General features: G+C 36.9%; 1 protein-coding gene across 8 annotated transcripts; it reads left to right on the forward strand.

Annotated features, from left to right (window-relative positions):
• Positions 1–411: 411 nt before the first annotated feature.
• On the forward strand, positions 412–24,979 carry LOC103697108 (SIN-like family protein). 8 transcript variants are annotated; one of them, XR_005513253.3, is made up of 15 exons: positions 431–1,025; positions 2,481–2,549; positions 2,732–2,839; positions 5,855–5,920; positions 7,172–7,330; positions 8,601–8,651; positions 16,864–16,970; positions 17,082–17,153; positions 18,353–18,404; positions 21,257–21,864; positions 22,821–23,036; positions 23,127–23,247; positions 24,116–24,229; positions 24,361–24,426; positions 24,576–24,979. XR_005513253.3 is itself a non-coding variant. In XM_026801132.4 (13 exons), the coding sequence occupies exons 1-13, from the start codon at positions 606–608 to the stop codon at positions 24,173–24,175; spliced, it is 2,109 nt and encodes a 702-aa protein (XP_026656933.2). In that variant the 5' UTR covers positions 431–605; the 3' UTR covers positions 24,176–24,979. The 8 variants fall into 8 exon arrangements, 3 of the variants coding, with proteins under 3 accessions (XP_026656933.2, XP_038985804.2, XP_088572001.2); XR_005513250.3 differs by lacking the exon at positions 24,361–24,426 and having other exon boundaries at positions 412–1,025; XR_005513246.3 differs by having other exon boundaries at positions 24,116–24,426.
• The last annotated feature ends 848 nt before the right edge of the window (positions 24,980–25,827 follow it).

Genomic DNA, 25,827 nt, shown 5'->3' on the forward strand with positions numbered 1-25,827 from the left:
TCGTCAAAGCTAATTTGATTAGAGGCCCTATAGAGGAAAGGGCGTTGAGGAATAGCGAAAGGAAAAGACATGGAGAAGAGTATAGTAGAGTATGCGGTATGCCGGTATGTGTTGCGTATCTGATACCTCGATCTCTTTTTATAGACGAGGAGTTCTTGTCTCATCGAGGTTGGACTCTAGAGTTCTGTGGAGAGTTAACTCTTCAACCTCATTAACCCATAAATACGAAACAAATTTTATGAGATCACAGCCGTCCATAATTTTGCTGATGCGCAAATGCAGTGCATGGCACGTAACGTATTACCAGCAGGCCCAGCACATCATCCTCACGCACATCCAACTCACTGGGCCGAGGCCAGCAGGCCCAGTCCAACTGCAATGATCTTGAGCCTATTTCTAAATTCTTGATTCGGGACCAATTTCCCGTAGGGTTCGGTTTTCCTCGTTTATTCTCGTGCGGACTCTTCCTTCCCTCTCCCTCTCTCAACTCTGCCAGGGTTTAAAGCCCCAAGGGAGGGCTTGGTGACGAAGCGAACCGCATCCACCGACTCGTCCTCCTCGTCCTCCTCCTCGGCCGCTCGAGAGAGAGAGAGAGGACGCGAGCCATGGAGGACGGCGACGACAAGCCCTTCGATCCCTTCGCCTCATCCGACGCTGACCTCGACATGGCCCTCGACATCGACCTCCCGGACTCCTCCCGCCGCTCCGGCCACGCGCCGGCGAGGCCCGCCCGCTTCCAGCCCAAGATCAAGGGTAAGATGAGGGCCGATTCCGCCACCGACCCGGGACCCCTCCCCGCTCCTCCTCGTCCTCCGTTGGCTCCTATAAAGAAGCAGGACGAGGACGATGTCGCCATGTTCAAGGCGGATGAAGCCTCCCAAGAACCGGCATCGAGCTCCTTTTCTTTTCCCAACGGCGCAGAGGAGGCGGAGAGCGAACCAGTGGAGGTCGACGATGGGGAGGACACGGTGGTCCGGGAGATTGATGTCTTCTTTACTCCAGCCCCTCTCGATGAGGACACTTGTGTAAGGGTCTTACTGCTAAATTCTTGTGATTGATGATAGTATAATGAATAACGATTCAAGAACTATTGTTTTTAGTTATGAGATTGTTACTTTTATGGAAATCGCGAATCTTTTTTCAAGCACCATCTGTTTAATGTTCAAGAAGTTTTTTTTCCCTTTGTTGATCAGTTTGTTATTCTGTGGATCTTGAACCCTTTTTCAAGGACCTCGAGTTCTATGTTCAAGAATAACACAACAAGAAAAAAGAAATGATAAAATCTGAAATTTAATAGAGGTTTCTTGATTTCTAAATATTTGGAAATACTTTGGTTATTTAAAGAATCCGAGTATATTTGGCATGTTTGAAAACGACTACTTAAGACCACTTGTCATAGAATTAATCAACTTGGGCAAACATGTAAAATATTTTACCATGTAAAACATGCATAAGTTTGAAGTTATCAGTGAAGAAAACTGAGTTTTTTTTTTTTTGCTTTGTCGGCTTGCCGTCATTCTGATCTATTGGAAACACTGGATGGAACCCTTTTTGGTCTTTTTATTTTTTTCTTTGGGCATTGAAAGAAGCCTTGAAAGAACAAAAAGAAACATAGTTTGGGCTGCAGCTCTTTGTGCAAGAGAAGATCGATTAGAGTTAGGTGGACTAAACACAGGTTGCTACCACGGGGGTGGAAGTAAGGCCATGGTACCACTAAGCTACCACCTCAGTGGCAAACACAAGATTGGTTCAAAGTGAATGAGCGTGCTTGTTGTATGTTTGGGTGTTGAGCAGGGGATCTTTTTCTCTCTACAAGCATGTGAAGTGGACGGGAATAAGTACATGTCTGAGGGGGTTTTCTTGGGATGGCAATGATGCAGCTGCTGTGTGTTGTCATTATGAGCAGGACTGGAATTTGCTTGGCTATTCATTACTGGTTTGAGTCACCAGGTTTTACATAGAGAGGGGAAAAAAGGGCATGTTTTAATAAAGAAAATATTTTTAAATTTTTTATAAAAAGTCTCCAGCTTAACACCATCTTTAAACATGTAAAAGATTTGATCTAACAAGTAACTTAACCAACAATAAATAACCTAGTAAAATAACAAGGACTTTGAAAACAAACTTAAGGGTAAATTGAAAAAAATTTAATACAAATGAGGGAACTCTTGTTGTATATTTTCAAACATGTCATGTCTATAGGGGTTGTTCTCTTGGACTTGAGTATTCATGAACATTTAGCAGGATCACTCTATGCTCTGTTCAAGCCCACTGAACATGCTGCAAGTTAAAGCTCAACATCTTCTTAATGCTTCACTAAATTAGTTGCTGTGTATCTCGTGGCTGGTGTTTTTTTAACTTCTACCACCGCTTTGCTCTGTATATGCTTGAACTGCATTCCACCTCAGATCAAAGTAAAATATTTGTTTGTGTTCTTTCAGTTATATTGACTCTATGCGTATGAATCTTTGCCCTTGCAGCTTTATGTTATGCAATATCCACTTAGACCTTCTTGGCGGCCATATGAATTGAATGAAAGATGTGAAGAGGTATGGTTCCCAATGAATTTGATATTATCATGATAGAGTACTCGTGACATAGTAGAAATATTGGTTGTATGCATTTTATTATTTTAACTTGTATATGCTCATTTATTTGTTCCTTGAAATGGAATTACTGCTCTTGTACCCTTGTGCTCTAATATTCTTCAAATTGTCTCATGTTCTTCCAGGTCAGAGTGAAGCCTAAGCAATCGAAAATTGAAGTTGATTTGAGTCTAGATGTCAATAGTGAAAATTATGACCGGGATGTTGATGAACCGATGCGGATAGAAAAACAGGTAATTATGAATATTCTCAGAGTTAGAATTTTGTGATGTTAGTTGTAACTTGTATCACTTGTGGGTAATTTATCTCTGATTTTCACTTGTTTAATATATGGTATCAGTTGCGTCGATTCTATCATTACTTAACTTTATTTCTTACAAGGTACCTAAGCACCATATTCTGCTCATTGATAGTAAAATGGGTATCCACTTTACTATTATATGTATATATATTAATTTGCTTCTTGCTGCGCTGATTTTCTCCTAGTATGATCTTTTTGATTCATTCGAATGCATTATAACCTTTGATCACAATGAATTCATGCAATAGGTTAATACTAGATTGTTCAGATGATAAATGTTGCTGGATTCTTAATGCAAGATAGTGCTGATGATGAGATGCAGTCAGGAACAACAATGAATCAATGATTTTTTGACAGCTAGATCATTCACTATTTGTTCTTCCTATGAACTAACAATGGACAGATCTTGTAAAGACCGCTTCTCTTATGAATGTTTAGAGGTCGAAGCGGTCTTTGGGGGGTAGGATGATTTCAACCATAAAATCTTTAAAATATCGGGCTTTAGGTTCAGTTTCTTGGATGATTTCCATTTAGCTATTGAATCTTCATTAGCTGCCCCATGAAATTTGTTTAGTTGTTGTGATTGATCTACGGTTTCCAAATAGCTATCATATTTTGTGTTAATTTGTTATCTCATCTAGATTTGCCTCACCAGTATTTCATGATGGTGATTTACATGTTGAAACCTCACATCACATTGTCGTTGCTGTTGTTCTCATTCTACATTCAATATCCTAGCATAGAAGATTTATTTGACATCTATAGGACTTCAGCATCAAGAAAGATTTTACATTCCGTAAGTAACCCTGTGGTTTTGAAAACGGGAGAAATGAAAGCAAAATTCTTTATCTCTTCTTCCTCCCACATGTTCAATCTTTGTTTAGCGGTTCCCCAGAGATCTTTATCATCAACATATAGCAAGGCTTTGATTCTGGCTAATGTGGAAGGAACAGTCATGATGATTGAATCTAATGACATTTTTTGTCCCTTAATAATCAGATCCGAGGAAAAAGAAATTTAATATGGGGACTATATGGAAGAAAAAGGGATATGGCATGGTATATTATACCCACACACATATGTATGTATATATACAGCCGACCCCAAATAATTGTAAAAAGGATAGATGATTATGATTGCATATATATTTTTTAATTCATAGTCCAATCTTCAAAATTAAAATTTGGGCCAACCCTCTGTTAGAGTCATCCAAATGGTGTTGGTTCATTTTTCTAATCAACCCAAGACTTTCTTAGACCACCTTATTACATAACAAGGACATTTTTAACACAGTTCATTATAATAGGACTCCAATAGACCACAACATTGACTTTCTCAATCAGCTCTGTTCCCTAGACAACTAAGATTCAAATTCCTAGCTTCTTAGGGAACTTTCAGCTAACTAAAACTTTAATTTTCTTCCTTAAATAAATCCAAAAAATAGTTGAAGACATAATAAGTTGATGCCATATATTCCCAACCAAATACCAGTATATTAGGAACTCTACATTTACCTTTCTAGCTTGCAAGATCCAAGAATCTTCTAAAGTAGGGTTACTCTTTTGGCCTCTAGTATTGGTAATCTTGTCATATAGTATATGCTTTACTGGTTCCTTTGGAATGGCGATAGTCTTATCTGCCCATTTAGCACACCATCATCCATTTTATATTACTCTCCGCTGATTTGAATTTGCAGGACATGTTAAACTCTGATGGTTATCCTACATGATAAACATTGTCATCCACCTTTCCAAGTACTTGCAAGGTCGAATTCGGACCTTTTCGACTTGTCTTAACAATGCTCGTTACCTCTTTGACAACTTTAAAGCTGGTATTAAAGTATCACATATTGCGCTTATACGGCAGCATCTGCGACCATGCAATACCATGTTGACTTTAGGCATGCGTTGTTGCAAAAAGATGCACAAGTTCATGAATAGGTCTGCAATTACATGCAAAATGTGCCTTCTGTTTGTGAACCAATTTAAATTGTTTTCTAGTAGTCTACGGTCATGTTATGAACTGCAGGGAGAACTGTTGCTTATTCCTAGAAATCTTGCATCATAAACTGCCATTTGTAACTGCACTAATTGTTGTTTATTATGTTATTGCATAGTTTCAAATATTTTATTATAGCACATAACATTACAATCTAATAGGCATCATACATTAGCTAAAATTTCCATTGAGAGTTACAGGGGAAATATTACTAGTTTACACACTAACATTATGTTGTTTGTTGGTGCTGCAAATGTAGTTACAGTGTTGTCAAAAGCTCATTTATTGGTAGTATACTGAGAAACTTATTTATGGGTTGCCTTAATATTGAGCATTTGTTTCAAGGTAGAATCATGATTTATCATTTGTTAGTACATTTGATCCATGCATTGTGTCAACAAGCTGTTGGCGTGATATATGTCATAGATATGCTATGATTCAGACTAACACATAAAATTGTTGCCGTTCATTGGTTATATTTAAAATCTATAAATGAGGCATAACTTTAGAAACGATGAAGTAATAAAACCTTTAGATCAGAAGTGCTGGGAACCAAGATTGGGTACTTGAGTGACAATTCAGAATGAATATGGCTCCTGTAATAGAATATCCTGAGTATTGCAACCTGCATGCTGTTATCCGTTCTGCTCTCCTTGTGCATTTCTCCGAACGCCTATTATTGCGGACTTCATCCCACAATACCTGAGTGATGCTGCACCACCGAGATGCTCTCCCCACTCCCCCACCCCCACCTTTTTTTGAGCAAATCTGCTGTTGTTCTTTATAGTAAGAAGATCTATTGTAAATTATGATTGTTCTTCCCCTTCTGTAACCTAACTTTGATACATAGACACATATTTAAATCTCTTAGGAAAAATTTACTGTTGCTGATTCTTAAGTTCCAGTCCACCTTTTGCATAACCTCCTGCTTATATTTTGTATTTTCTAGACTTTGTCATCATCAAAGGCTTCTTTTGCAACTAGCTATGCTGTCGGAATTCTGAGAGGCAACCAGGTAAGCTATGTAGTAGAGTTAGCAAACTTTTTATATTCTTCTCACCTTTAAATCACTTCATTTCATCTTTGCGTGCTCAATATGGAGGCAACCTTTAAATTCAATAGATGTTACAGTTTAAATGCCTAATCATGTAAATGTGCTTCTTATTGTTAATCTGGTTATCATTTTTTTTCTTTTTACTTAAAGACTGATTTGTTTAGGTCCAATTGAAATGATTTTGTATGTTGTCTTGATGTATTTCTCTTACAGTTACATTCATTCCTGTGATATGTGGGAGTTAAATTTGTTTGATTTGTAGTGGGATAAATTTGTTGAATTGGAAGAATGAATTTTCAGATGATAGTGATACATAATGATTAACACATTATCATAACTCCTGATGTGATGAGCGTATGCCTAAGTCAATTGTTGATAATAAAATATACTTGCCCCATATTGTCTAACACAGACCAGACGGCCCAACAAGGGTTAATGAAGGACAATAACCAGGTTATTTGGAGTTTGTTACTGAGATTATAGGCTACAGAATATTGGGTGACAGGACCATTGCTGAAGGAGGCAGCATACCATGAGAATAACCGTAGTTAGTGGCAAAGAAAATTGATCACTAGCATGTGAGAAGCTTAATCCTCAATTTGATGACAACTGTAGTGCAAGATGTATTTGACAATTGCACTTCTGGATATGCCTTCTAGTTGTTATGAACTTCACTGAACACTCATTTTGATGATATGGTGAGAGACACCTTCTGCTTTCTTTCTTTTCCTTGATGGTATTTTTTCAGTTTCTGTTCTCCATGTTTTGAACAAGACAATCATACCAGTCTATGAGAAATAGTCAAAGACAAAAGAGTAATGCTAATTGTCAAATACTCCCAACCATCTCATATACTTATCCTATTTTTTTGTTTCTTCTCCTATACATCAAATATTAAATTTTTTTGCTCAAAATCAAAATGCAAAAAAAAAAAAAAAAAGAAAAGAATCGGGTTAAGGTAATTTCACTGTTCTAAAAGCAAAAATGGTTATATCTTTTTGATGCTCGGTGTCATAAGATGTGGTCTGATTCTAATTGCCGCCCAAGAGTTTGGTAGCTCTATTTATAAATATATTTGCAGTGTTATTATTTTTATAAATAATGATTAAACAAGTGCCTTTAAATTCTTTGCTGTGTGTGTAACATTTATACGGCCAATTGGGTGTTTGATCATTAGGAAACTTAGAACTCATTTCTCCTTTTATCTTTCAGTTGCACTTGAATCCTGTTCATGCAGTTGTGCAGCTTCGGCCGTCAATGAGTCACATAGATGCTGGGCTGCAGGGAAGGAAACATAGTGCAAAAGGTGTACAAGGTAGTGCGAAGTCTACGGATGAAATTCCAGAACCTCCAAAGCCATCTGTTAGGCAGGTGAGCTTCAGTTTGTTGTTATCTTTTCTAAACACCTCTCTCTTAACATGAATGAAATGCTTACCCCTTCAAAATCTGGTCACTGTAGTGGGTTACTTACTCTGAGGTGGATTATACTTGTAATGTTTTGCCATCATCACAAATGTGTATGCTCCATTTTGGTATTCTATCTCTATGATTTCCTTTATTTTTTTTAATTTCCATCCCATATATCAAGTATATTCATATTGAAAATTGTGTAGCTGCATAAAGTCATAAACCATAATTGTAACTATCATCAACAAGCCTTTAACTCTCAAAATCATATCCATTGCCAATTATATCCTTCATCACAGAAGGTTTTTGATTTTTTTTAATTATATTTTTATTGAAGTCTTTCACTTGTTCCTCTTCTCTGGCTTAATCTTTTTAATCAAATTAATGATATCCCTCTTACCTACAGCTAAAAATGGGCTTCGGTCAGTTCAAAAGCCCATTGTGTTGAATCAATATTAGGCTGGGTTTTGTTGAATGTTCTGCCTTTTGACTAGGTTGGGCCTAAAAATCAAGGCTTGAATCGAACTATGGCAGGGCTTAGCAGCCTCTTGCCCAGTTCAAGGGAAAGCATCTTGCAAATATTTAAGGAAAAATATATCAGATGAGTGTTTAAAAATAAAATGAAATAATGAATGGAGAGATATAAGTTATTGATTATTTATATTGCTTGATATCCTCTTTTTAGTTTTAATGTAAATCCAGCTTAGTATTCCGAGACTGTTGTTTATCCTTGTATCATTTATCAATATTATGTGAGATAGACCATCTGCCAAGCTTGTGAATTTGACTTTCATTTGGTGGGTTGGTGATCCGTTGCTTCAAAAGATAGACTCAAACAAATAGCTGTTGTAGCTAACTTGGTCTTGCTATACCGTTTTGCATTGATTGACTTAGTTGGCTTCTAGCGAAATGTTGCTTCTTGTTTAGTGTGGATTTCAAGTCAAGACATCTATAATGATATTTACATGCATACTGCACTACAATTTTTTTTCCTGGCTATGTAAGAGTAATTGGAAATTTGAAACACATTTAGATTTGCTATGGTTCTTCATGATAAACTATGTTATCTATATAACAAGCCATCTCATGCTGTAAATGCCGTATTGAGTAAAATAGCCATCATATAACACATTAATGTATTGTTTCTTAATTTGCTTTCCATATTATAGACTTTTGTTTCCATATAATGGCTTTGATATTATTGTCGAAATATTTAAAATTATGTGTCTTTTAGCAGGGGAAGAAGGTTTCAGAGGATTCAAATGAAAACATCAATGATTATGAGGTGAGAATTCTTGGCTAAGCTTATGACATCCAGTCCTTTGTTTGACTGCCATTATATGTTTAGCCTAGCTTAGCATTTTACATTTAGTCCCTTGCACACAGTTATTATGCCTGTTCTATGCATGGTCATACGTATTTTGCACATGCTTATCAATGGGCCAGGGATTAAATGCAAAATGACCATCAAAATAAAGTCTGGGAAAAAACTTTGTCAACAGGGACTAAATGTAAAATGGTAGTCAATCAAGGTGCTGGACTTCAATTTTTCCTAGTTTCTTTTCTCTACATCTTTGTTACAATCTACATTTCCTCTTTTTTTTCCTTTTCAATTTCCTTTTTTTTGTGTTCAGGAGATGGTGAACATTATTGACATCTTGTAATTGTTACTAGTGACATGCATTTATTTCAAAGATAATTGTTGTGATTGGTTGCATCACGTTGATCATGGATACTGAGATGTGTTACAAGTAACTTTTAAAATGATATCTGGAGAAATTTAACCATACGAAATTTTTTGTTACAGACTGTTGTAGGAGCTAGAAAAGGAGATTAGACCATAACATGCTTGATATTAAGGTTGTTGATGTATTATTACATCTTTCATAGACTTATGTAGTTGTATTTGTGGAAAAGGGCCAAAAATGGCATGGGATCTGATTCCACCTTATCCTCTGTGTGGAAGATGAAGAACCATTGTTGTTATGGTTTTTGGCCTGGTGCTTGGGTAACTTCCCGAGTGATATGCAAGCCTTAGGATGTCCATGTGATCCTCACATTGATTGTGTTGCGCAAAACACAGGATCCAAACGGCGAACAGAACAACGCACAGAATTGAGAGAGGAAGAGGAAGAAGAAATCGAATATAGGGATTTACGTGGTTCGGCAATGTGCCTACATCCACGAGAGCGAAACGGCCGTAACTTTCACTATCTCTCAAATAACAAGGGTTACAAGATATTTATAGTTAAACCTTAGCCCTAGAGACCCAATTTCTATCAGCATCCTGTTAGAATAAAACACTACATAATTATTCCAAAAATAAACATATTCCATCGCTTCACTCCGCTCCGTTAGAATACCAGTGTGCCACTCAAATAAGAAACCACTTAATATGAGCCACTTACTCTAACAATCTCCACCTTGGCAAATATTCACCCCTTAGGAGAAAAAAATAACCTGGGACACCATCTGACGCTGATGGGTTGGAACACCTCCTCTCTAGCACCTAGAGATGTTAACCAAGTCCAAGCAATGGTTGAACTTGTCTGCAATAACGGATTTTGTCAACATGTCTGCTGCATTTTCAGAAGTGTGAACTTTCTCAAGCAATATCACCGGAACAAACCAACCATTTGATTTTGTGATACCTCACATTTATGTGCTTGGTTCTCGCATGATACACCTGGTTCTTCGCCAAATAGATCGCACTCTGACTGTCACAATGCAACTGAACTCCACCTTGCTGAACATCCAGCTCCTTGACTAATTCCGTCAACCACAATGCTTCCTTGGCAGCCTCAACCACTGCCATATATTCTGACTCAGTCGTAGATAGTGCAATGAGAGACTGAACCATGGACCTCCAACTGATAGGCCCTCCTACAAGAGTGAATACATAGCCTGTAGTCGACCTTCTGTCATCCAAGTTTTCTGCATAATCTGCATCAACATACCCCACGTCTGAAGGATCATCCTGCTGTCTGACAAACATGATACCATAGTCTGTAGTACCTCTTAAGTATCTGAAAATTCATTTGACTGCATCCCAATGCTGTCTCGCTGGATTAGCCATAAACTTGCTCATTGCGCTAACTGCATGTGCCAAATCCGGCCTAGTACAAACCATAGCATATATCAGACATCCCACTGCACTAGCATATGAAACCTTTGACATGTCTTCAATTTTTTTCTCTGTCTTCAGGCACTGTGAGGTAGATAATCTAAAGTGATTCGCTAAAGGTGTGCTTACTGGCTTCGCATTATCCATGCTGAACCTCTCCAACACCTTCTGTATATAACTATCCTGAGATAACCACAAGTTCTTGGAATCTGTCCCTGCGAATCTCCATCCCAAGAATCTTCTTGGCCGCGCCCAAATCTTTTATGTCAAACTCTTTACTCAACAAAGTCTTTAACTTGTTGACTTCATTCATACTCTTTGCAGCAATCAGCATATCATCCATATAAAGTAACAGAAAAATAAAAGAACCATCATCAAGGCTCCTCGCATAAACATAACAGTCATACTCACATCTTCTGCAGCCAATCCGAATCATGTAGGAGTCAAAGCGCTTGTACCACTGCCTCGGAGACTGTTTCAACCTATAAAGTGACTTCCTCAATTTACATATTAAGTGCTCCAGTTCAGGTTTTGAAAACTCTTCTGGCTGCTGCATGTAAATCTGCTCCTCCAACTCACCATGAAGAAAAGCTGTTTTTACATCTATCTGCTCTAACTCCATGTCATAATGTGCTACCAATGCCAACACTACCTTGATGGAAGTGTGTCTGACCACTGGGGAGAAAATTTCATCATAATCAATTTCAGCTCTCTGTGAGTATTCCTTTGCTACTAGACGTGATTTGAACTTTTTCCTTCTTTTTCTGATACTGCTTTCTTTTTCTTAAACACCCACTTGCATCCTATCGCTCTCTTCCCTTTTGGAAGCTCCACCAACTTTCATGTCTGATTTTTATTCAAAGATTCCATCTCCTCTATTATAGCACCCATCCATTTGCTCTTCTCCTGGCTGTACTGCCTCCTGAAAAGTAGTAAGATCTCCACTGCTAGTGATTAATGCATAGGAAACTAAATCTTCAAAACTATACCTGGTTGGTGGCTTGATAGTGCGCTTGGGTCTGTCTATGGTTATATTGTGATCCTCTTGATCTGTTGAGGTAGAAGTTTCTGTACCCTGAACATTATTCTTCTTGACAGAACTCTCTAACTCCACCTGCACCACCTGCTCATTTCTGCTGCAATTTTCTGGCACCTGCTTCTCTTCTTTCTGAGTACTTTTCAATGTGGCTTTCTCATCAAAAACCACATCTCTGCTGATCACCACCTAAACGCCTTCGGATCCCAAAGCTTGTACCCTTTCATCCTTTTCTGATACTCCAGAAAGATACACTGTTTAGACTTCAGGTCTAGCTTTGACCTCTCTTCACTAGGAATATGCATGTAGGCTGGACATCCAAACACTCTCAAACCTGAGTAGTCTACCTCATTACCTGTCCATACCTCCTTTGCAACCTTACCATCTAGTGCTGCCCTGGGTGACCTGTTAATTAAGAAGCATGCCATATTCACTGCCTCTGTCCAAAAGTTCTTTGCAAGCCCTGCATTTAACTTGAGACACCGTGATCTTCCTGCTATAGTCCTGTTCGTCCTTTCTGCCACACCGTTTTGCTGAGGTGTCTTGCGTACTGTGAAGTGTCTCTTAATCCCATGCTGCTCACAAAACTCTATGAACTTTGAATCTGTGTACTCAGTCCCATTGTCTGACCTCAGGCATTTGACCTTTCTTCCTGTCTGGTTCTCTACTTCAGCTTTCCACAACTTGAACTTGGCAAATGTTTCTGACTTGTACTGCATGAAGTATACCCAGATCTTTCTCGAGAAATCATCAATGAAAGATACAAAATATGTATGTCCATCTCGTGATGCTACTCTGACTGGTCCCTAGACATCTATATGAACATAGTCAAGAATACCCTGTCTTGTGCATGGCCGTCCTGAATTGTACCCTATTCTATTTTCCAAGAACACAATACTTGCAGAAATTCAGTTTGCAAGTTTTAATACCTTTCAGGAGATTTCTTTTATGCAGTTCCAGCATACCATGTTCACTCATATGACCCAAATGCATATGCTACAAGACTGTATTATCAGATCCAGACTCTACAGCAGCAACTCCACCTACAACAGTAGTCCCTATCAACCTATAGATGTTCCCTGCTACTTTTTGCCCGTTCATTACTGTCATAGCACCTCTACTAACCTTCATTACTCAACCTTGAGACTTGTAACAAAATCCGTTAGAGTCTAAGGTACCCAATGAAATCAGATTCTTTCTCAAATCTGGAACATGTGTAACATCACACAACGTTCTAACCACACCATCAAACATAGTAATTCTGATATTTCCTATTCCAATGACTTTGCAAGATGCATCATTACCTATCAAAATAGAACCAGAATTAACTAACCTGTAGGTGTCAAACTAATCTTTATTGGGCGTCATGTGATAGGAACATGCTCAATCTAGAATCCAAGAATCCGTGAGATGATCTGAACTGGATGAAACTGAAAGTATATCACCGTCACTGCTATCTCTGTCTTCTTTCACTATATTTGTAGACTTAGAGAACTCCTCAGATTTGTAACCATCTTTACCCTTTTTTTTTCTCAGAACAATTCCGCCTTATGTGACCTTGTTTTCCACACTTGTAGCACGTTAAGCCCTTCTTTTTTTTGGATTTAGACCGAGATTTACTGCGATTCGACCCATTCCTTATGTTGCTTCTTCCACGCTCCTGGTTACCCTTCACCATTAGGCCTTCTCCCTGAGAACTCTCATCACTTGCTTTCTTCCTCTGATGAAAACCTAACAAGACTCCAATGACGTCCTCTAACTCCAAGGTCTCCTTTTCCTACATCAGAGTTGTAACCAAATTTTCGTACGTTGGAGAAGCGGGTAAAGAATGCAATAACATCAACGCTTTATCTTCGTCTTCGAACTTCACATCAACATGCTGCAGATCGCTGATAATCTGATTGAATACGTTGATATGTTGGCTTAAATCAGCACCCTCTGCTATCTTAAAATCATACAATTTCTGCTTAAGATAGAGCTTGTTCATCAACGACTTGGACATATACCGACTCTCCAATTTCGACCAAATTGCCGCCGGAGATTCGTCATCCATGACATGATACATCACATCATCAGCCAGACAAAGCCATATATTTGAAACAGCCTTCGCCTCCAATTCCTTCCACTTTGCATCACCCATATCATTTGGTTTTTTTTCATACAGGGGCTTCATCATACCTTACGATACTAACAGATCTTTCACCCTCCTCTGCCATAGCTCGAAATTTTCAGTTCCATCGAACTTTATCACATCAAACTTCGCAGAAGACATCCGTGCCATTTTATCTTTTTACAAAAATAAAATAGAGAAAATTAATATATGATGAAAAATAAAAAATAACAAATAACGCTCAATGCGGGCGAAATGTGCTCGGGGAAACTCCTTTTCCTCCGGATCAGACGTGTGGCAGCAGCGCACACGGAGTCGGCATCCTCCTCTCCTTGCTTCTCCTTCTCTGGATCCTGCTCCTTTGGATCCTGCCACAGGAGGCAGAGATCCTCTCCTCTCCTACGCACGGGATTAGGCATGTGATGACGGACGCGAATGGTGATGGGAGGACGTGGCGGTGGAGACGCACGGCCCCTCTTCTCTCGGATGGATCTAGGCGCGTGACGGCGCACGACGATGGAAGGACGCGGCGGATCTCCTCTCTGCCGCTGAATCGGAACCACCTCCTTTGTTCACGTCCGGCCGATCGCCACAGGGGCCTTTCTCCTTCCTTCCGCTCGGGAGCCGTCGGAAGAACAGAAGAGAATGTTTTCAGCTTTGGGAAGAAGAAAGCACCTCCACGTGATGAGAAAAGTCTTCTCCCCCTTAAGCCCTCCCATGTGAAGCAGAGGGAAGCAATGTAGCACCCCCTCTGATGCCCCACGACGTGACCTTCTATTAGACAATAGCACCCACGTGAAGAAGGAAACCACCCACGGAAGATCTTCGCTTTTCCTCTCTTTGCGGCTTTCAAGAGAGAACCCATAGGGAAGAAAGATTGATTTGCGTTTCCTCGGCTTGGGAGAAAGACGGACGCCCTCTGATCTCCCCACGTGAAGAACGCTGCCCACGGCCGCAGGAAATAACACCTGAGCTCTGATACTAGTTGTTGCGCAAAGCACAGGATCCAAACGGCGACAGAACAATGCACAGAATTGAGAGAGGAAGAGGAAGAAGAAATCAAACACGGGGACTTACGTGGTTCGGCAATGTGCCTATGTCCACGGGAGCAAAACGGCCGTAACTTTCACTATCTCTTAAGTAACAAGGGTTACATGATATTTATTATTAAACCCTAGCCCTAGAGTCCCAATCCCTATCAGCATCCCTGTTAGAATAAAACACTATATAATTATCCCAAAGATAAACATATCCCATTGCTTCGCTCCGCTTCGTTAGAATACCAGTGTACCACTCAAATAAGAATACCACTTAATATGAGCCACTTACTCTAACAGATTGTTTACATAATTATAAATAAAATTATATATATATATATAATTACCTATGTATGCATTTGTGAATATGTATATATGCATACGTATATGATGTTCATACACACATGTATGCATGTACACACATACATGCATACAAATCTATGCATGCATGTATGCATAAAAGTGTGTAATTATATATCTATGCATGTGTATATACATGTAATATGATTGTACATGTACATAACTTATACGTACACACACATACATGTGATCATATGGTCATATATGAAGTGTTTTCTTCTAATTGGAGGTTGTGGGCAACACGGATGGAGGTTTTGAGGAAGGATTAATATCAAAGGTGGCCCTAAAAAGGAGTACGTGACAAATGAGGATCCATAAACCTGAGCCGAAATATTTGGGAAAATGCTGGATGGTTATGATTATGATTTGGGTTTTTCGCATACATAACCTTCTAAATATTGAAATTTGCATGAATACCTTCCTAAAATTGATATTTGCATGCATACCCTTATAAAATTCTTGTTTTGCATGTATATCATTTATTTTTCTTTTTTTCTTGCATATGTGCCTACACCATCTAACGCCGTCAAAAAATTAGCGGTTTAAAATTAAAAATAATTGAAATATCTTTAATGAGTAGATATGCAAAAGAAAATATTTATAAGGGTATATATGCAAGTAATACTTTGCGAGGGTATTCGTGCAATTTCACATATTTAGGAGGGTTTATATGCAAAAAATTCTAATTTTATTTTTTTTTTCTATTTCAGCCTGTTTTAACACTCGGATTTGTCTAGGGTGACCTTCTACTACATGGCGGTGGAGATTGTTAATAAGTCTGAAGGATTCGAAGTCCTTCAATGATTTTGTTTAGGAATGATTGATGTTGTTCTTTCACCCATGAGCATAGAAATAGCAAGGAAGCTTGATCATTGCAATCTATTGTGTGCCTTTAAGAGATTCTAATCCTTTTCTATATTCTAATGTATGCCCTTATATATGCATCTATAACAATAAATATTATAAGCTATGTTTCAATGAAATAAGATATAGAGGTTGTTATAAATAAAGAAGAATAAAGTAGATTAATCCCATAATTAGTGAAAGAACTTCTATAACTTTTTGTTATTTAATTATCGAATCAATTTTTTTAAGCAATCTTTTTATGAAAAACATTGAGGAGCAGGCACTAGACAAATCCGAGGGTTAAAACAAGTAGAAATAGAAAAAATAAAATTAAAATTTTTTGCACATAAACTCTCCTAAATATGTGAAATTACATGAATACCGTCGCAATGTATTTTTTGTATATATACCCTTATAAATGTTTTCTTTTGCATATCTACCCATTAAGGATATTTCAGTCATTTTAAATATTAAACCACTAATTTTTTGACGGCATTAGATGGTGTGGGCACATATGCAAGAAAAAAGAGAAATAAAGAGTATACATGCAAAACAAGTATTTTATAAGGGTATACATGCAAATATCAATTTTAGGAGGGTATTCATGCAAATTTCAATATTTAGGAGGATATCTACGCAAAAAATCCTTATGGTTTTCTTAATTTCTTTTCGTAAATGACCAATGGATGCTAGTAAGGGATTGAGATGCATCAGATTGGACTCAAGGGAAAATATACAGATAGTTTTAGAAAAGTAGCCGAGAATTCAGTGTTAAATAAATGGCCATAACAGGTGTTTCATTCAAAATCCTAGATCTGAACTGTGGCCTCAAGCAAGGTGAGCTTGTGGAAGAAGTTTGCTTCAGATTTGTAGTCTGCATGCTTCAGATTTCTGCTTCCATACGTGTGCATGTTTTTGCACCACACACATATATGTTTTATTCCATTTTAAATTAACATGTGTTTTTTTTTTGGGTATATGCAGCCATGGATTTCGCTGGAGTACCATCCAATTGATAGTCCCTTTGCAGAGAGATACCACCAGAAAATGGCAGCAGAAGAAAATAATCTTATACAATTTACAATGCAACCGTAAGCTTTTTTGATTAGCTAATTAGTTCATAAAGTTTTTATATGGCACAATTTCTACCTGTCAAATTCTATAAGAAACCTCGAGCATTGCTTTCTAATTGTTTCTTGCAGGTCTGATTATGTCAACACATTGTGCCCTGGAACATCAACCGACAAGAAGAGAACTAAAGGGCCTCCAAGAAGGTGCAAGTCCTTAAATACAAAATTTTATATGTAGACATTACATCAATTTTCAGAATGATGCGCTAGTACATGGGTCATTGCCATTGTTTGATGGGATGGGAGTATGTTGCATAACCCATATCATGGTCAGGATTATGTAACATATTGTCAATGGTTTTATTCTTCTTGCACTCTGCCATATAAACTTGTGTTGTTAAGATGTACTAGTTTACTTCATTACATTTGTTATGCATGACATTTAAATTCTTGACATTAAATTCTGACCTCTAATTTTGCTTTTTGTTCGTTAGAAAAATATTACAGATACTTATGCAAATGTTATTAGATAGGCAGATATAATATATCAGTATACTATACTTCTGTATATTGGATATTAAAACTGATCTAAGGAGTGGTATCATCATTTACACTCATAAAGTAAATTTAAATCAAAAGATATTGCAGATCATTTGAAGTTTACCATAATAAGGTTGTCTAAATTATGGAAAAAAAGAAAGATACTCTGCATGTTATTCTCCTTTTTGTAGGCATGCTGTCTCAGGTCATTTATCCTTGTAAAAATGCATGGCTTGTTTCTTATCCCAATAAATATGCATGACACTTTGGAAGTTAAAAATGCCCATGGTTTTGGTGTTTGATTAATTGACATTTATGTATTGTAAATATGATTTAAGAACTGGCTATTAGCTTTTTTTGTCATTATAGGTTTTATTGTCCTGCTTATGCGTCAACTTACTGAAGCTTATATTATTTAAGTTTCAAGTATAAGGGGCTCCTGGCAGTGAAGGCAACCTATATCTGGGTTATTGTTTTGCCATTTGATCTTTTATAGGCCTAATATTGTATAAAACTTATAGTCACCTCTGGAGAACATTTGGGATATTTAGAATCTAGTTGTTGATCTTGAAAAGTGGCCTACTTGCGTAAAGTCAACATCCTTTTTCCAGCCTACTATTTCATAATACTGGCTTCATAAATTGATCTATTTTTCAACCTAATTATATCTGTTAGGTGGACCAACTAGCACCATTCCAACATTTTACTATCTAAGCTGCAGTCTAATTTGTTTCTAAACCATGTTAATGATCCACAGTTTTCTGCGTCTTTATTACTCTTTCAGAAGTTTTGCTTTTTCTAGCACTGGGGCATACTATTGTGCTGAGTTATAATAATCTGCTGATGTTTTAATTAATCTACAGGGTCTTGCTCTCAATGCCACTGGAGGAACGGCTGAAGAAGTGGTTAACTGAGGTTTAATCTCCTGTTACAACTTATTTGAGACTATCCGTATAATGCATCTTTTACTATATGCAGAACATGATTTTGACTGGACACTTTTTGTTAAATCTGTGGTCATGGATTAACAACTTATTGTTTGTAGAATTGCATCAAAGTTGGTTCTATGTGTGGTATCCTTGTAGTTATAGAGGTCAGAAAATATACAACGCAATTATTTGCATTACTCTAAAAGCTAAAATAAGCAGTGATCTTGATCCACACTCTATGGTGAGAGTTGTTGATCACCAAAGGTCGATCAAGAAGTTGCAGAGATACATACATACATATCTACATGGTGTATCAGTGATGCTAACACAGTCGAGTGCCAGATTAATGGCTCACACTGGTCATGATCTACTACAAATGAAGTGCTTAAATACAAAGTTTTCAAACTCCAGATACTGGTTATGTATATGCCATGTGATTACTTAATTAACTCATAAAAGAGAGAATCTTTTTGATCCATTGTTGGGAATTGTCCTGCCTACTTGCATTTACTATAAATGTGGAACTCAACAAACAGTTTCTATCCTTTCACTGAAAAGAAGAGTATACTTAGATGGTCCGCCATGTTGGCATGTGGTGTAACTAAGCTATGCCCTAGGAAAATAAGTGCATGCCTTTGGATATATGCTAAGGCTATAACTCAATCAATAGGTTTCTAACTGATGAAAAATAAGATATGACCGTACATATTGAATATCCACATGTTAATCATATCCGCAAGATGTAAATAGTTAGGAAAAATTGTTATGCAGGTTCTTTACCTGTGTTTCATGTGGGCATAAAATGATTTGCAAAATGTATGATGCACCATATTGTCAGAGTATCTTCATCCTTGACCTATTATACACTTCTTACAAGCTAGGTTTTAATAACAAAAAGAAACCCGAAAATTGGAACCTCTAAAACCATTAGTTACCATTATAGTGGAAATAACAGCTGCTATTTGCCTAGTTTAGCCATAGCTTGGAGATTTGGGAGTGAAATATTTACTGTTATTGTGGCCATCATTAGCTGCATAATGGGACATAACAGACTCTAATGGGAAAATAACATCATTATTTGCTCATGTCACTTTCATTAAGTAAAATATGTTTTAGGATTTTTCATGATATAAAAAGAACTTTTTTGAATTAGTGGGAGTTTTGAATTTTCTGAAAAAATGCATTTGTTTGAGAAACCATGAAAAAGTCTAATGAGAACAATTTTTGCCATTGTATAATGGCATTTAAGAGGATATTTGTTTAAATCCCAGATTGTCATATATAATATAATTGGTGTTGGCTGAAGCTGAAATAATGGCTGCTAATCTAAATCTTGCTCAAAAGATACAAGAACGGAAATTCAATAGATCTTGATGTGCATTAATTAGAGAACCTTGTCAGTTATGCATTTTGAGGCGTCACGATTGTGCTATTCAAGGTTCGCATATCGTGATTGGACAGGCACTTCCTGTGTGTTGGAAAGACATGCTAGTTCATTAAATGATTTAAAACTGGCATGCTAAGACACTGATCTATCCAGTGTTTTTTTAGATACACCAATTTTGTCTACCTTATACTAGTGCATAGACAAGCTTTAAGCAAAAGGAACAAAATACTTAACTAATTTCAAAACAAGGAATTTGTATCATCCTAGATATCTTACAATGATTGATATGTAATATGTGCATTGCATAGTTCAATAATTTGTAACAACAGCCAAATACTTTTGCTATTAAGAACTCATAATCTTTTAACTCATGATAAAAAATGCAAGGAACTAGTAGCTATGCTTCAAGTCAGAAGCATCTTATGTCTAATTTATAGATTAAGCCTTTAATTGCTTATACAATATAAGGCCTGAAAGAATCCAGAGTACAAGTTTCAAACTGTGTTGAATAGAAACAAGGCTGTTCATCATGGTCGAGTACATCTTTAAGACACGAAGGTAGGGGGCACACTTGTACCACTACATATTGGTTTGTGATTGTGCATATAGCTCTTTGATGTGGATGAATACATGTTGATACACATTGACACAAGCTGGCGCAGGTAGTGTGAAGGTACACACCCCTATATTGAGCTAATAATCCACTCTTATAACAAGTATGTTGCATATTGTATATCATGGACATGTCTTAGCCTTGATTATGAACACCTGATGCGTAAGAAATCTTCAGATCATATGATTTTGGGCCTTTAGGCATTTTAAATATTGTAGATCATGTTTAGTAGTATCAATTTTCAAATTAGATGGCTGATCGCTGATATATAAGGTATTATTCTTCCAATTGGTTTGGTGCTCAACTCCTGCCAACTGATATACAGCGATTAGCCATCTAAATTGATAATCCATATTATTGATCATGATCTACAATATCCAAATGTTTACAAATCAAAAATGTATTGGAGATTTCTTCCATGCACATCTTGCAGTCATGAATGAATAGTTTTAGGGAAAGATGTAACTTTGTATGTCAATTTGTTCTTTAAAAGCATCCAAACATTTTGGTCTGTATAATGAGCTGTATTGACTCTCAGTTTATTTGACCCACTTGAGGCCTAGACAATGAACCTATAAAATAGATGATTTTTTTGGATTTTTTTTATGTTGTTGATCTTGATCAACAGTGTGGTTCCTCATTATTTTTGCCCCAATATTGATTTGCATCTTTATCGGCCAATATGTACTTCAAACTTATTTGACTAACTTGCTCAAGTAATAGTTTTTACACTTGTTCAATATTATTTTCCTAATTTAAGTGAGATGCTATGATTAGCATTCAACATTTTTTTTAAATTTCAAGATTTTTTGTTTCAGTTTTCTGCTTTTCAATGCAGGGTTCTCAAGTGAACCGTTTTGATGCTCTCATGCATCTTGCTCCTACCAATTCAGAAAAAGATGTTTTGAAGGTGCTTCAGCTACATGCATATTTGGTACAAGGATTATGGGTTACCAAGAGCTCTTTGCTCTATGAAGGTTTTAATGCTTTAGCTAGAGACCACATTCTCTTTCTATTCAGTACGAACCCTGTGATTCACTCTGACAACCTGAAGACATTAAGATCTGCTCCTTTGAAGCATATACTGAGCCCATTAGCTGTTGAAAGGTCTGTCTTTAGTGACTGGAAATTTAAAGAGGCCACCGATATTTCATTCCTGAAGCGCTATCCAGATATTGTGAAGGAACAAGAATGTGCTTGGTCAAGTCGCGAGGAGCAGTTCATGGATAATTTACGTCGATTTGGTAAAAACATTCATATGATGACCAAAAATTCGTTGAGTCCCAATATTGTGAAAAACACTGGTGCCTTAGGGAGAGTTGATCCTGATGCAAACAGAAGTAAAGAAGGGACAATGAGCTCAGCAGGAACAACAATGTCCAGTGAAACTCGAGAAAATCTTCCTAGGGCACTCTTTAAAATTTTTCAAGAGAAAAGGGTCCGTAGGTAATGCTTATGACGACTTGTTAACATAATATTTTGACATGTATGGCTATTATTATCTTTGTATACCGATTATGTTCTTGTCCTTATGCATCACTCATCCCTTCATTCTCTGTTCTTTCCATACTAAATATTATGACAGCTAATCCATGAACTAGACACTAAGGGCAGGAAGCAACACATGCAAGAGTACCATGGAGTTTGTTATTTTTCATATGTATGTGCTGAATTACTTGTTTTATTTTTAAGGTATTGTTCCTCTAGGTTGTTTTTTTACTTTCTGAAACCTGATAGGCAGATCCTTTCAATGATTCGTAAAAATTTGAACTCTTGAGGTACTACAAAGCGATCAGCTAGACTTTTTGAACAAGTAATTCATTAGAAATTATCTGATAGATTTTTTTCCTTTTTTCTGCTTTTCCTCACAAAATCTGATCCACATAAGGAGCTTAGGCTCACATTTTGGTAGCCTTACATCACTTTTTGGTTGTTTTCACCACCATTGGAAGGGATGACATGCATTTTTTTAATTAATTTTGCATGCTTATACACTTTTGACCAAGGTAAGCAATCTTGGTATCGGACCCAAGTACCAGTACCATGTTGGTATAGTGTCGGTACACTCATTATGGGGGTTGGTTCGGCATACCAGCAGTTGGTACGCCCTCATACCAACTATCGTTTTGATACTGGTACTGTACTTGTACTGCAAATGTTGCTTGTGATCCATGTTGCTTTGGCAAATCTGGTCATTTTCAATATTTTTTGTACAAGTAACATACACATTTGCAGCGTGCAATTGCAGATTCTTGCGTACTGAAGTTAAGCATAGTATCCAAGTCTGAAAACAGCATCCTTGTGTATTGAAACATTGTTTGCCCCCTATTTCTATGAAGTTTGTTAGTTGTCTATTTCTAAACTGATTGTCCACCTTCCATGAATCTTGTCCGCATTTGCAGCTTAAATTCAATTGTCAGCGGATTAAGGGACCTGGCAATTTCCAGTTCTTCTCGTCCAAGAGATGATGCTAAAACTAAAGCACTTGCTAATGCTGCAAAAAATGGTGCTGATGCTCCTTTACCTGAGCTTCAGTCTGTTATAAGTCAAGTTGCTGCGAATATTCATGGTTTATATGTTTTAAAGTCTATGGGGAATCCAACACTTGATCCATTGAGGTTACATAAGATCAATTCTCTTCTCATTTTATCTGTAAAACTGCATTAATCTTTTTATTTTTCTTATCCTTTTGTTTCAATTTTGGGCAGAAATGTTGTGATTGACCTTTTTCGGGGCAAGGAACCTAATGCAAAATTAAAGAAACAGGAAATTTCCAAAGCAGCGGAGTTTCGTCTCAAAAGGAATATTACTGATTCTGAATATAATCAGGTTAGTGACAATTGATGTTAGAAGAATTGTTGGAATACCAAGTTTCAAGTACTGCATAACTGCTACATGTTTATTGTGTCAAAAATTTTATGCTGCAAAAAGTTCTATTTTAGCAAGGATGCCAAGGTTAATTTACCTATTTTAATAAGTTTTCAGGTTATATGGAGGCCTTTTAAAAGGCTTTTGGATGCGCAGCTTATTTGCAAATATTTTCTTCGATGGGTTCGGTTACTTGTCTTACCAAACTTTTTCTGATATTATGAATTAAAAGTTTTAATTGAAAGTCCATGTTCCTACTCTCATAGAAAATGGCACACTTCTAATTTACTTATTCTTACGGTAAGTGTTGAAGATATGGAATTAATTTCTCGTGGCACCGTCTGGAGCCCAGCAGCCATATCAGGTTACTTTAACCTCCTCATGTAGGCTAAAAGCCAAGCATTATGAGAATAGGTTTAGAATGATGTGTTGGGGTTGAAAGAACCTAAGATTTGGATCAGAAGGCTGAAGTGATTTATGATCGCAGATTCACTAATTAATAGCTTCATTTTCAAGATATGCTTGAAGGGAATAGTTTTGTTAAAAATGTTGGATTTCGTGTTTGTAGGCTTATTTCATACCTAGATTTATGTAGATGTAGGATAGAAACTATGAATATGATGATTTGTGCTGAATGATTTGTCTATCATTGTTTCAAGCATGCAAATATAACAATACTCTTGTATATACAGGCCAGTGCTGTGAATGATGCATGTCATTTACCTCATACGGATGTCCATGTTCTGTTTCAGTCCATTATATGTGAGGACGGACTTTGCTTGATGTGCATAATATGTATCTTATATGTAACTTCATTTGATTTCTGCAGGTTGTAAATGAGCTATGTGTATCTAGCAAAGGAGCATGGGTGCTGAGGAGTGATGATTAAACAAAATTGATGTGTACAGTATCCAACTGACCACCATATATTTTTCTCTTTCCGGTAATCATCTAAGACTAACTGATGCATTGCCTTTTGACTTATCATAAAGTTGTGTTCCTTGCCTTCTGGTCATGCGTATACTTGTTTTGGTTGCTTCCTATGTGTTACGTGTAATCTGTCAATGCATGCAGTGACTCATGAAACAATTAGGTACTCCTGTTATTTACTAATTTCATCAGCCAGCAAATCTTTTCTTGGCGAGCATTACACATTTACATAAACATATTGTTTGATCGAATTGCAGTAAACTTAGTGGTTCATATTCACATCCATGCATGCAATTTTCCAAATTTATATGATTATTGTTATCTATTTTTATCGAGCTAATCATGTACCTTCTTGGCAGTTTTACGCTTCTTTAACAGCCATGGAGGTTGATACTACCGACACTAGTCAAAATGTTAGGCTGATTCATTAGTTCCTCTGCTTCTCTCTTGTTTTAGACTTCTTGATTGTGTAGTTGGTTGCTAGGTTCCAGATTTTCCATTCACTGGAAACACAACATGGTAGAGAGCAATGACCAATCTTGCAATTGATTTCAAGATTCCGTTATTTGTAAAAAGAAGTTACTGTTTCATATATTCAATTTTACTTAATAGTGATGCATCTATTGGACGGATACAGGTACAACAGTTGCACAAAAATATAAATTAGTAGTTGTAAGACCAATCTAATTGGCAAAAAGCTTTGGCAAGAGCTATACATTTTGGACTGAGTATCTTGGGAATTATTTACTTATTCATTTGGCTATTTGCGAGTTTCAATATTTTTGCGGGTAATTCAGTTTTAACTAATCCAAGTGAAGAATGGACTGTTTCAGTCCTATTTATCTAAATAGATTTAGTCTTTTTTTACTACCTTTGTCCTTCAAATATAGTTGGATCTCCGAAAAATGTCTCAACGAATTGATAGCAGCAGCCTTTGGGTAAAGCTGGACGTTGTCCCTGATGTTTACTTTAGACATCAATCGCAGTAGATCTGGCCTGGAGCTTGTCTGGAAAAAACTATAAATAATAGTAACAATACTAATTACTTGTAATAGTAATAATATCAATAATAGTAATAATACTAATAATACAAATAATAGTAATACTATCAAAAATAGTAATATTACTATTACTAACTATAGTAATATTACTACAAATAGTAATGTTACAAAATCATAATATTACTAAAAAATAGTAATATTTCTAAAAACGGAATATTTCCAATAATTGCAATATTTCCCAAAATAGCAATATTACCATGAAGAGTAATATTTCCAAAAATAGTAATATACCAAAAATAGTAATATTACGAAAATAGCAATTCTACAAAAATAGTAATATTACCAATAATGGTAATATTTCAAAAAAAGGAAGATTACCTGAATAGTAATATTACTAAAAAATAAGAATAGGACCGAAAAATAGAAATATTCCAAGCTGAACTTGGTCCAGCTTAAGTGGGCTTGTGGTCCGCTTGAGCTCAGCAGAAGGTGGCTCGGTTAGTCTGCCACTCTGCCGTTCAACTTGTTAAAAGAAGTCAGCATGGGCTTGGCCCACTAAGCTCAGTTCAGACTGTGGACGGGACGCTACAAGGTCGGAAGCAGAATCGAC

This window comes from Phoenix dactylifera, chromosome 2, assembly GCF_051530095.1.
Source record: "Phoenix dactylifera cultivar Ajwa chromosome 2, Ajwa_hap1_PhDact_Kaust_v1.1, whole genome shotgun sequence".
In the NCBI taxonomy this organism is placed as follows: Eukaryota; Viridiplantae; Streptophyta; class Magnoliopsida; order Arecales; family Arecaceae; genus Phoenix; species Phoenix dactylifera.

Bases quoted from the DNA above. Each gene is read 5' to 3' on its own strand.
- LOC103697108 (XM_026801132.4), top strand. From the start codon at position 606: ATGGAGGACGGCGACGACAAGCCCTTCGATCCCTTCGCCTCATCCGAC. The intron at 5,921-7,171 runs GTAAGCTATGTA...TTTATCTTTCAG, and splicing joins GAATTCTGAGAGGCAACCAG to TTGCACTTGAATCCTGTTCA. The intron at 16,971-17,081 runs GTAAGCTTTTTT...TGTTTCTTGCAG, and splicing joins ATACAATTTACAATGCAACC to GTCTGATTATGTCAACACAT.